Genomic DNA, 12,849 nt, shown 5'->3' on the forward strand with positions numbered 1-12,849 from the left:
GATTTACAATGCAGACCACCTGAGACTGTGCTTAATTTTACAACTAGCTAGAAGCGCCATGGAATTCCAACCCAGTAAAGAAGTAATATTGTAGGCCTTCTCACGCTATGGTTTTCCAATGCATTTTACTGCTTGGACTTTCTTATAAGAAGCATTGTATTACTTGTATTGTATCGGAATATTATCCCATAAAACTAAAACACAACACAACAATGGATTAAAGGGATTAAAATACAGTATGGTCTTATAATAAAGAGAATATTAATTACCTTCTGCCTGGTTTTCCAAGGTCTCCTCCTTGCACCTGTCTCTCTTTTCCTCAGTGCTCGTTCCAGAGGCACCTGCCTCCTCAGTCAAGGCGATTGAGGCAGGCTCCCCAGCGCCCACATGACCAAGCCCAACCATTCCTAACTCAGGGACCCTTTTCTCTACCTCGGGGATCATGGCTGTCTCTCTGTCCACTTGCACTGCTGGCTCAACAGTCCCGTCCAAGGAATCTGACTTCTCACTGTCCCCACTGGAGCAGGGTACTGTGGGAGGATTTAGAGTTCCACCTGAAGGAGGCCCCAGAACGTCCGAGCCGATTTCAGTGACCACAGACTGGCCTCTCCTTTCTTCTAGCACCACCGCCTTCAACACAAGAAACTAACGTTACACCTGTAATGCAGGAGCACCACCTCAACTTTATACAGACAGTACTCATATGAGGCTGACAGTCTCCAATCTGATAGAAATTCTCAGATCAAAGAAAGCAAAGATCTACGAACGTTTTGCTTTACCTTGCTGACTAAAAATAATCTCCTGTATTCATACATCATAATACAAAAGGTGTCCAACTGTTGTAAATCACATAAAACGCTCCACTGCACCAGGAAGCAAAGGTTGGTGGATCAAAAGTTGTTATGCCCCACACCAAGTCCCTAATGGCTACACAAGAGAGCCACCACAATTTGGCTTGGAGATCCCCAGCTAACAAACATGTGTAACTCCAAGGTGTTACAAAGAGAAGCCAAAGGCAGTGGGTGCCACACTTGCCCTTTTGTTAGCATTAAGAGTCTGTCACAAGTGGCTTGACAATAAATATCTGAAAGAGTAAGTGTGGATGTTTGTTTTGTGTCTGTGCACTAAGATAAATCTAGATATTTACACTGGGATAGAAGCAGGGAAAAATAAAAAGGCTTATTCAGAAATTAAATAAGAAAGTGCAGCAACAAAACAAATCTACAGTATGATTTGTTGTCGTCACTCAACTTAAGTATTTTTCAGAGCGGAATAGTGACAGGGAAAGTGAAAACTAAGACTTCTGCTCACAGATAGACTTATGATGTATAATTAAATTAGATGTCTTGATGAAGACTGCCAATCTGCTTTATTCAATAAGACGAACTGAGCTTTTAAGGTCTGTGTGTCGGTATGTGCGCTGATTTTGTCACAAGCTCACCTGAGACTTCCCCATGTGCTGGCTGTCTGCCCTCCTCTCCTGCAGCAGAGCTGCCGGAGGTCCCCGGTCACTCCTTTTGTGCCTGCTCCTGCCATTGCAGCTAAGGGGACACGCAGCTTCCAAGCTGGTCTCAGTTTGGGATTTTTCAGATCCCTTGGCAGGGGAGTCCCTTCCAGAACTAAGCCCCGGGTCTTTAGCAGTTTTTATGGTGCAGAATGTCCGTTTAGCACTGGGTTCAGCCGGTGGCTCCGTCTTCTCGGTGGGCTTTGCTGCCTCTGGCATCTTTGCCCCCAGATCGCTCTTTTCGGAAGGTTTTGCCTTTATTGCACGTTTCAATCCCCGCTCTACTTTTGCACGTTTCTGTTCCATTGACTCCACAGGAGCCTTTCCCATTTCCGCATCCAGTTTCTCTACCTTTGGGGGAAGCTGTTTACCACTCTCTGTCTGGATCTGAACTGGATCTTTATTCTTCTTGCTCCGCTTAAAATTAAAAAGAAGAGTAGACTTAAATGAATTTATTCTCTAGTCTGGAGCACTGCAGCAAATTTCATTTAGAGGTGTTAACTAATATGGGATATGGGATACATGTTTTAATTCTGTTTAATCCAAACAAATCACGGGATGTAGGCTTTGAATATTAAATACTTTATGAAAATATACAGGATTGCATTGTTTAGTTTCATATCACATTTAACAAACTTTTAACATGTTGCAAATGCAGACTCATTTTTCTGGCACAATAAATATTTGGCAATGCTCCTCAGCAGAAAACATGCTTCGCCAGTTGAAACAATCATAAAAGCTTGCCTTCTTAATTCCTGGCAACTCTAATGATGATTAATAACTATTAATAATGTATTATAATGGACTTATTAATAATCAAGCATTAATAACTATTAATACCCACTAAAGGAAGGCATGTATTCTCTTACCATCAGAGACGGCCAGGCATTGAAAGGGATCTTCTTCTGCATGACTAACTGCAGGAAGCTGCCTTTCTCCTTGTACTGCACCTTACTACATGAACTCTCAATCTCAGCATGGAGATGACAGCTCCACAGGCGTCCATCTAAACACAAACAGGCAGTCTCACAAACCCGCACGTACACAGTACCTCATAGTTCAAAAAAGGTCCTCAGTCAGATCTCTTCTTCCTGAACATTGTGTCACTTTTGTTTTACGAAAACACACATATGTTTAAACCTATTCCATACTCAACCACTCTATATCTATGACAACTATTGGCTTTGAGGAATATATAAAAATGAGACCTTATCTCTATCCATTTACAGGGAAGACCAAAGGTAAATAATTTGATTACTCCCTTTTGAAATAATCTGACATTTTGTTAAGCCTACCTCTTCTCCATACCTATGTAGATATAGCTTTACAAATCACAGGTAAAGGGTAAAGGTTGGTTAAACAGCTAGTTCTGGTTTCTTGCTCCCCTGAGGCTGCTCATTACAGTTAAAAAAAAAGTTACCTGGGAACTTGACCTGACAGGCTGTATCAGAGAACCCTGCATCCACATCCTCCACCTTCATAACTCCCTCTCCTGGCTTCAGCTTCACAATGACCTCATTGGCATTCTGCTTCCAGTCATAGAACACATCTAGAAAGCAGACAAAGAAACCAGCGATTTAAAGACCAATGAAGCTGTAGTTGAGTTTTTTCAAATTTCTAGGCCAGAAGTCAAAAATAAACTTTGGCTAAACTTCAGCGTGTATTTGAACAATATCACAGACCTATACCCAAATTATTAACAAAAGCTTGCAGTTACATAATATGCTCACACACATTTGAAAATATTGTACATCTGAAGCAGAAAAAATAGGAATTCATAGTCAGACCTTTTTTATTTCAATACCACATCTTACCATATTAAGGAAAGTAAGCAAAGAGCAGTCCATATTGTAAAAATCCAAGAAAAATAACTAAACTGAGATTGTAAATAAAAGAAACCAGTTACAAAATGCCAGTTTAAACTTCCTTCATGTTATTTTTATTTTTAGCAATTTCCAGTTTGATTAATTTTATCCTATACATTTAACAATTATATTTTAACATTTTGTCAAGAAATCTACACATGAAGAAAACCAGAGTGCAAATGTGCAAAGATAGCACATTTAACTCTAAGGCACTGAATGTCTCCATGATCCCAAAAATATCTGAGAATTACAGCGATTGTAAGCCAACTGGCAAAACAATTATTATAAAATTCCAGTGTCATTCCTAAATACCATATTAGGGGTCATTCACTAGTCACTGGAAATGTTGAACATGATTTCGATGGTGCATACTTTCTCCTGCAGTGTTTCAGCTATGCAGTGGGCCTTATTAGGTAAGCTAAATTAAACAGTGAATTTTTTTCTGTTACTATTCAAGAGACCACCTAAAAAGTCCACCAATTAAAACAGCAGGTCTTAAAATAAATGAAGAATTTTTAATGTAAAAATATTAATGTACATTTTAGAACTTTATAAGCTTTAACATTCTCTGTCTAAGCCAAATCAAATGCTGATGAGTAGTCAGAACTAGAGGTCTGCTACCCGGCTCCGACGGGACCCAACAAAGAATCGTGTTTCGTGCCGGGTTCGGGTCGGTTTTTCACGGGTTTGGGTTCGTTCTTTAATAAGTGAAAATGAATTATGGAATTATCGAATAAATTATTATTATTTTATGTTTTACATTTATTTTTATTAGAAGAAATTCGTAACTCATTTGGCGCGCTCTCTCGTATGTTTGTAACAGAGCCTACCTAGCCAACTGTTCGCAATGGATGAAATAAAACGAAAACTCAAAAAGGGAGAAACCGCTCAAAATGCCGAAAGAGTCGGGAACGGCTTCGGTATGGAAACATTACGACCTCAACAACGCGGAATGTAGCTAAAATAAAACAATTAATGCCTGCGCGCATATTCACTTTGCATAGCGCTAGGTTTTTTAGTAGGTCTATTACGGTTATCAGCCGTTCCCCACTTCAGAACTATTACAGATTTATAAAATACCAGCTTTTCTCAGCGTACGACACTGTCTATTAATTCAAGCGGATAGCAGCCGAGCACAGCATTGTAAAACTGCGTCAGTGAGAACGAAAGAGTGACCGCTTTCGGGTTCGGGTTTCAAATTTAGCAGTACCATCCGGGCCGGGTTCGGGCTTCACTTTCTGACCTCTAGTCAGAACTCTTGAATTGAAAATTACATTAATTAAGCGGCTACCAAAACCATTAGAAGCTACAGTCTTATACATATGTATAAACATATAAAATGCAACATAAAATTTAGAAAAACCTTAAAAGTATTCCATTAAGTCAAACACTTGGAAGCATTCTTTAAAAAAATATATATTTTATCTTCTGTCATACCGCACTTGGCCTGAGGATTGCTGACAACGCAAGCTACAATTAGTACTTCAGTCTCATTTCAACTGCTATCAACAGGAATCACATACTGCAAACAGAGTGTGTTGTGTGTTGGAAAGCTCTGTAGAAAGACGGCACTGCACAACCAGAAAAACTTTCCTACAAAGTCTCCCATAAAGTCTGCATTTAATGATCAAAAGCAACACATAACCCTTGGCTCCAGCACTATACTGTATTGTGCCACTGCCATTCACACCCATCATGAAATAAGTAAGGACAGACATACAATTATTTAATTTAAGATGCATGGTACAGTACAGCACAGCACATTAGAACAGTAGGAAATATAATGTGGCATGTGGCATACATGTGGCAGTTGTGGACTGCGATACAAGAAAGTTTCAAAATCCACATAATCCAGAAAATCAAGAGGGGTACAAAAAATTTAGTAAAGCCCTAGTGCAAAGCCTAGAAAGCTCTCTGGCCTTGACAAAGCAGCTTTCGCAGCATGATTGTACACAGGCTAACATTTCTGCAGTTCAGCACATGGAAAAAAGGAGAGAAGATCATGACATTTGGACACACTCAAGTGACACTCCAGTCAGTCATTTGACCCAGAGGTATTTCATCCTTTCTGGACATGTGAGCACAGGACAGTTGTATGACTTCATAATGCCAAACAGCCTCATATTGTTCCTGCATGCATAATTTATATCCACACTTCCACTCGCGCAAGACTAAAGGTGTTTTTGTACATTACATTAAGAATAGGTTATTCGGTATTATAAGTGTTCCCCATAACGGGGAACACTTATAATACTTCACCCTGCGGTCTATGTGGGTCCTCAGTATAGCTCCTCCCCACTGATAGCTGATGTGTGGTGAGCGTTCTGGCGCACTATGGCTGCCGTCGCATCATCCAGGTGGATGCTGCACATTGGTGGTGGTGGAGGGGATCCCCATTACCTGTAAAGCGCTTTGAGTGGAGTGTCCAGAAAAGCGCTCTATAAGTGTAAGCAATTATTATTATTAATTATAACACCTTCAGTCCATCTCACAAAGGATGACCTTTGATAACATCTATCGGAGATCAAAATTAAATTTCCTGCTGTCCCAGTCAAAATGATAAGGTTATGGAGCTCAAGCAAATCAGCATTGGCCAATTTCACACCTCTCAAAGCCTGAACTTGCCACAGTTTCTCCTAACTCCACTTCAAACAATATCTCCTCATTTGTAGGAGGACTGACATACACAGCAGACCTCTGGAGACGTGGTGCCTGCTGGTACACTACTTCATCTCCAAGCGACAACATGGCTTTGTTTTTAGAGGCTTTGCACTGTTTAGATCTTTACTGGGTTAGCAGCACATCTGCTCCATTTATCCATCACTAAATACCATAATAATAATGACATTACAGTGCTCCTTAAACAAAGGGATTCTATGCTCTTAAATTACCCTCATGTTGCTTCTTGTATTTTGCATAACATGGATATTACCCACACCTTTGTTAAAGAAAAGTGTCAGTTACACTTTTTACACTAAAAAGACACATTAAACCTGCCCACCCATATTTAGCCAGCTGAGTATTGTACAGCACTCTCCTAAATGAAAATTCTGAATACATTTACAAAGCCAATTATATTTTATGTAATGTAAGAGAGACCCTGAATATATGGTCATCATGGACTCATGTGGTGTAAAACAATTACCTGTTTTAGATCATCCACCCTCTGGGTTAATCTGTGTTTCTTATAATATTACTATTGGGTTTTCAATGTGTCTTTTCAGAAAGTAAAAAGTCAGAATGCCTCAGGATTTCACGCATCATTAAAGCCACAAGCATTTTCCAGCTTGAACAACAAACGGAAGCAAAAGCAGTTCCAAGGCATTCTGATCAAACAGTTCTGTGTGTAATCATCCTTTTCCATCAAAAGAAATTGCTTGCGTCTAAGGCACAATTCATAAAGGCAAATTATAGACTTGTGTGATCTCAGCTTCATATTTTATTACTCTTCAAACTTTGTTAGTAATAACAGCCTCTCTGTAGCTCAGATCTACCACAAGAACCACACACAGCAAGATTATAATCTGTTAATACAGGACCCATTGCAGTACAGAAACCATAACACGTAGCAACTTACCATCAAAATTTGTTTCATCAAGTGACTCTTGAGAGCATGACAGCTCTAACAATTGAGAAAGAGAAAAGGGATTCTAAAATACAGTTTATGGAACCCTATCATGTGACACCTAAAGAGAAGGCCATTTTAAGTTTCTTATTAAACCGAATCCATACTTTTTACTAGCATTACAAATAATTTATTTTTCCCCCCACTATATGCCAAATAATATTTATTAATAAGGAGAATTTTCTTATTTTCAGCAAAAGAGTTAACTGCATAATTGGAGATTATTTTAAACAGAACCTGCAGACCTAAAAGCAATAATAAAATGATGCCCATTACTCTTACAAGGATATTCAAGTAATAAAGTACATGATATAATTGTTTAAATTCAAGACTATTGAACTACAGGCAAATGGGTAAAAGATGCATATTTCTTTTGTTCCAGGAAGCTGTGTATCACATTTAGGATACACAAGAATAATTGGGCACCATTATTGACATTGGGTTCGGACAACTAGATCTTTGGGACTTCGACTGATGCACTGATAAAGTCAGACGGTGACTTTTAGCAAATACAAGATGAGACCCACAGGTTGGAAATAGCTCACAGAAGTCCAAGCTGCATCAGCTGTGCAACAGCTGTGCCACTGACTGACTGTGGCAGGAGGCCTCCAGCAGCATTGCAAACATGTCCAAACCCTACAAGGACAGCACGACACTGAGCAGCAAAATCCCGTATTTCAAGTGACACACGGGAGCCCTGGCTCTGGCTGGGCATCAGCGGAGCTGAGCAGCGCTACTTGGAGCTGCTGCAGATTCTTAATTTTCCTGACACTTCTTTTACTTCATCAAGTAAGCTAGCATTTACTGTGCACAGCTACTGGAAACACCAAGACAAAAAAAAATGTCAGTGAATGAGACAAAGAAAAGGCAGCTGCTCTAAGGCACTGAGCAGGAGAGCCAGCTGCTCAGAGAACAGTACCTTTTTTTGTTTCTAAGCTGCTGGCCCGCTTAGCCTCCTTGCTCTCCTGGTTGGCCTTGTCCTTCTGCTTCTTCTTGCTGGTGCTGTCCTCTGGCCCACGAGACGGTCTCCGGCAGCCAGCGGCCTCAGTGGTGCTGGCCATCTTGAGCCACTTGCTGATCGCGGACTGCCCACTGGCTTCACTGGCGGTGTCTGGTTCAGGGGTATGGCGCTTTCTACCTGGCCCAGCTATTTTGGCGACTTTAGATGGCAGAACTCTCCCAAACAAAACAAAGGGCCTGATGGAGAAGGGAATGAGAAGACTGATCAAAGCTCCAGCTTTCCTATAAACCTTGACAAGAAATCTTCAGTCTGTAAAAAGTTCCTGAAAATACTGTTTTTTAAAATAAAATAACTTATCACTTCAAAAAGGAAATCTAAAAAACTCAATCTATACAAAAGAGCAGTACTGCATTCTTAAGAAAAATATCATACATTTTCAGCAGAATCTAAAGAATGGCGTTTGCTCAAATTGTTACACAAAGCAATTGGGTCCTGCAAGTGTATAAAATTCTGCAGTTTTCAAATCTCTTTTTGAATCTGTTATTCAATGTGCCCGAACAAGATGCAGTACGTTTCTACCTGTTTTCATCAGCCCTTACGGTACCAACAAAAATCAGGGCAAAATAAAACACGTTTTGACTTATTGACCTTATATCTTTGGACTGACCAAGAGACAGTCCTAGGATATAATCAGGTTTTAAGCAATTTTTGTACAAAGTACAGATTCCTGCTCAAGGAACATGTTCTACAAAATACACCACTCATTCTTATCATCAGACTAAGACACATGCTAATGAAATCTGAAATAAAACTTTAGTCAGATGTGATTAGTAACTAGCAGGCTCATTTTGTAGTGCATTACCCATTTTATTGTCACAAAATAGTCATTGGTTCAAGCAAGATTAACAATAATCTGTACCCTGCCATACCCTAACACAATTATACAAACATCTTCCACCAAACCACTTCCAAAGAATCAGCTCCCTCCTTTGGGTAATCTGAAATATTTAACATTATCCTAAAAACCATTAATGAACCAAGATCATTCTCAGGCGCTAGAAAATGACCTGCTCAGAGACTTTCAGTGCAATGCTAGTCTACCATGCTACTACAAATTGCACACATCTTTCATTTAATAAGCAGGAGCTGGTTATGGAAAAGACCACTTACAGCCTACAAGCTATTATGGCTTAGGAGAAAAAACAAAGCAGTGAAACATGTCTGCGTCATTTATGATGCTATTTAAACAATAAAGTGGTGATCATTCCTAAATTAATGAGATTTGACTACAGTGGAGATTAGATTATGGTTCTTTACTTTTTTAACATTATCCTTATTACTTTATTGAAGTAGACTTATTAAATATACACATTATAACTATAAAGGAAAAACACAAATGTTACTTTTATTTTAAATAAGTATAAAATGTATTCACAGGTATCTCAAACTAAAATAATTACATTTAAAGAACACCAGTTTATTATTGCAAATAGAAAAAGCAATTGCTTAAAATGTAAACAAAAACAGATTCACCAAAATAGAGAATTAAACTCAATAATTGTTTAGTACAATGTTAAACTATACATCTTCAGCTGTAATATGTTCATGCTAAGGAACTGAATTTACAACATCTTATAGCAGATTTCTTTTTCCAGAACTGAAACACAGGAAATGTTCATGACTGAAGCCTTAGAGCCAATTCATCACAGGCAATAACAATATGTCAGAATCCAACAAGCTCAGTTAATGTGCCTGCTGTTTCAATACATTTTTAAATGAAATACTGCAAAGAACTTTTGTTACTGCAGTTTTGGATAATTTAAATAATACATGGGAGATTCTGCTATGTTAACAAATCAGTAGCTTGATACTGTAAAACACAGACTTTGTGTCACATGCAAACTACTGTTGTTCTGTAGTTCACAACAGGGACAGAAAACTTGCAATTATGGAGTCAACATAGAGTGTCTCGTCTAATATTCTGAACATTAACTGATGAGCCTAACACTCAGTTGTTTACATTAAAAGGCATCTTTACTTAGCCATTTAAAAAATATTTAAAAAAAAGAATTTGCAAATTCATTTTTTATTAAAGAAAACTGACAGTCATTTACAGTAATTCAGAATGTCCTAAGCCAATGGTATTATACTTTAACTTAAGGGATGGTTTTGAATACCAAGATAAGACTTGCTTACCTGAAATAACCTTAGGTACAAACACAAGAACATAAGACAGGGTAAAACAAGAGAAGGTACTTAATGCACCCGATGTTTTCATCCAACTGATTATTGAAAAAAGCCAAGATGTCAGCTTTGACAACGTGGCTGGGTAGCTTGTTCTAGACACCTGACTACCCACGCCTCCTGTTCCCAATTTTAAATGTACTTCCCCATAGTTCCCACTTATATTCTCTTGTTTATGTTTCACTGTAGGCTCTGCAGAAGTCCAATGGGTTGACTCTGTCAAAGGGCTTGAGAATTCTGAATTAGTGGACACAGTCTAAAAAGATTCAATTCTTCTGGCTTGTCTCTGTAGGACAATGAATGGAATGAATCTGATCGCTCTTACCTGGACTGATTCTGTAGAAGCAATATTTTTTAACATGGGAACAAAAAGCGATACACTATCCTAAAAATGGGGCTTTAGTCACGCATTGTACAATTTAAATATATCTCAAGATTTAATTTATATACTTTTAAAAACAATTCGTACATTATTTTTGTTTCCATCAGGTCTAGATAATGTGTCAACATTCCACACAAGTCTTCCATCTTATATTAAGATTTCATATTTTTGTTACCTGCAAGTAATATCCTGCAATCAAAGATCCCTTATCATTTCATTTCTTAAATGTATGATGTGAAATTTACACTACTGCAGCTGTTGAACTTTTACCCTAATCACAGGGTAATGTGGGAATGAGAGTAAATGAGATACTGTATGCTGCATTTAACCAGAATTATATTTCACTGAAAAATCCCACGTGATTACAAGACTTCTCTCCTGATGGACAGGTTAAGACAGTGTCAGCTCCTGAAAATACAGAACTCTTTAATTCAAACGACGAGATGTAGATCCAAAGGGCTCCACTGCGTCAAAGGCCAGTACATTTTCACCTGCAACTCTTCTAAGGCAGGACATACAAATAACGAAGAGCGTGGTTATTAAGACTATTGTTTTAATCTTCGAACGAGATCTATACAAACCGGCTTTGCGGTAATCTGACAAGACAGGGGGGACCCAGGCTTCATTGTGTGCGTAAAGCAAAGAGAGGCCTATTATCCTTTCATTTTTTTTTACATTGTTTTGTTCTTTTTCGTAAAGCCTTCCCAACGAAAAGGAGTTTCAGCACAGATCGGGTGGCTTACTGTAACATCCAAGTGTTAGGTGCATAATCAACCAAAACATAAATCACAGAATCAAAATACCACTTTCATACTGCTTTATCCTTTTCCCTTCTGATTTCGTAGTTTGCATAGAATTGTTCGCAAACAAGGGCAAATAAATGAAAACCCGATTACTCTTGCCAGCTTGTGAAGTCTTCGGGATTACGGAACTGCCAAACCGTATTGAACCCGTTCTCTCATTGTTTGCATTGCAGTGACAGTGGTTGCATAACAAAACCACGTTTTCCAAACGGAGCCTCTTGAAACGGAGCGTTGAAGTTTCAACGGTAAGAAATCAATCCAGCCCAAAGGAGGAATTCCACCGTGTGCAAAGCCGTCGAGGTAGCGAATCGCCAACTTAATGACAGACATCTGAGCAGCGCAGCATCTATCACAGTGATTAATGTGACCATGGGAGAGAGCTGTCCAACCTCACGATTTAACAAGACATCGATAATCATTTCTCCCAACTAACGCATAATCCATGTCAATGCAAAGCATAAATAAAGCGGCTTATACTCACAGAGTTTAGGGGCAGACGGTGTTGCTCATGTGTTTTGTTTTTTTTCTGATTCCTCCTGCGACCGGTAGCCGGCGAGACAAGACACTCCAGCCCGAGGCTCCGCAATTAGGCAGCGGGCAGCGGGCCGCTGTCCGTCCCTGTCCGAAACTGGAGCTCAGCACACCGGCGGTATCTAGAATTTTCTAGCCCGGGCCCATCCCGTGTCACCTTATTGAATATTTCGATAGTGAATCTGGAAGGGGGACGCTTTCTGTCGCGGCTGAAAACTCTCTTCTCCAACTCTTTCTCTCACCGGCCTCAGCACAGTGACTCGCACTTTGTTTAGGAACAAAAACAGCTGAAACCGAAACCCTCAACACAACTACTTCCTGAAGCCACAAGGAGTCGAACATTGACTCTCGTCACATGACAGGGGTGCATCTGATTTTGTCAACAATAATGACAGCAGTCACACATATTGGAAAGAAAAAAAGGGGGAAAAACACATTTTGGAAAAATACAGACAATATTTATACACAGGCGGTTATATGATGATAAATACACAGAAACACAAAAATGTTACTCGGACGAAAATGTAGAATAGACTAGTTTTATCATTGTATACGCAACCTCTCAGGATAAACAATACTTTGATCCCATCACAACATGGTCAAATGTGTGAATAATTTAAATCTCATTGCTATGATACTGGATTCCCCTTCTCAAATTCACGAGTCTCTCAAATTAGTAGCGCTCATACCAGTTTTAAAAACAATATATCCTAACCTATCTACTACCATTACAAACCTGCAAGGGTTTTTGAAATCATATGTAAATTGTTTTCCTTTTTCCTTTTTTAAAACCCCAATGTTTCAATTATCCAAAGCTATTGTATTATACTGTCACTGCAGAGTTATATTTGCAGAAAAAGAAGTATAATATTTTGACAGATTCAGATGCATTATATGGTCAGGAAACAGTGTAGTGTCATTGTCCATTTCTCTG

General features: G+C 39.0%; 1 protein-coding gene across 8 annotated transcripts in view; it reads right to left on the reverse strand.

Annotated features, from left to right (window-relative positions):
* usp19 (ubiquitin specific peptidase 19) overlaps positions 1 to 12,245 on the reverse strand; it is a 34,524-nt gene extending 22,279 nt beyond the window's left edge. For 4 of the 8 annotated variants that reach the window (XM_069189385.1, XM_069189383.1, XM_069189384.1 and 1 more), the window contains exons 1-7: positions 11,866 to 12,245; positions 7,914 to 8,191; positions 6,947 to 6,991; positions 2,925 to 3,053; positions 2,374 to 2,510; positions 1,442 to 1,921; positions 270 to 630 (exon numbers count right to left, since the gene is read on the reverse strand). In XM_069189385.1, coding sequence (XP_069045486.1) covers positions 270 to 630; positions 1,442 to 1,921; positions 2,374 to 2,510; positions 2,925 to 3,053; positions 6,947 to 6,991; positions 7,914 to 8,055 — 1,294 coding nt within the window. In that variant the 5' untranslated portion in view covers positions 8,056 to 8,191; positions 11,866 to 12,245. The remainder of the gene's footprint in view (positions 1 to 269; positions 631 to 1,441; positions 1,922 to 2,373; positions 2,511 to 2,924; positions 3,054 to 6,946; positions 6,992 to 7,913; positions 8,192 to 11,865) is intronic. The other 4 variants (XM_069189388.1, XM_069189386.1, XM_069189387.1 and 1 more) reach the window with 3 other exon arrangements.
* Between the last annotated feature and the right edge of the window lie 604 nt (positions 12,246 to 12,849).

The sequence above is a fragment of the Lepisosteus oculatus genome, chromosome 4 (assembly GCF_040954835.1).
Source record: "Lepisosteus oculatus isolate fLepOcu1 chromosome 4, fLepOcu1.hap2, whole genome shotgun sequence".
In the NCBI taxonomy this organism is placed as follows: domain Eukaryota; kingdom Metazoa; phylum Chordata; class Actinopteri; order Semionotiformes; family Lepisosteidae; genus Lepisosteus; species Lepisosteus oculatus.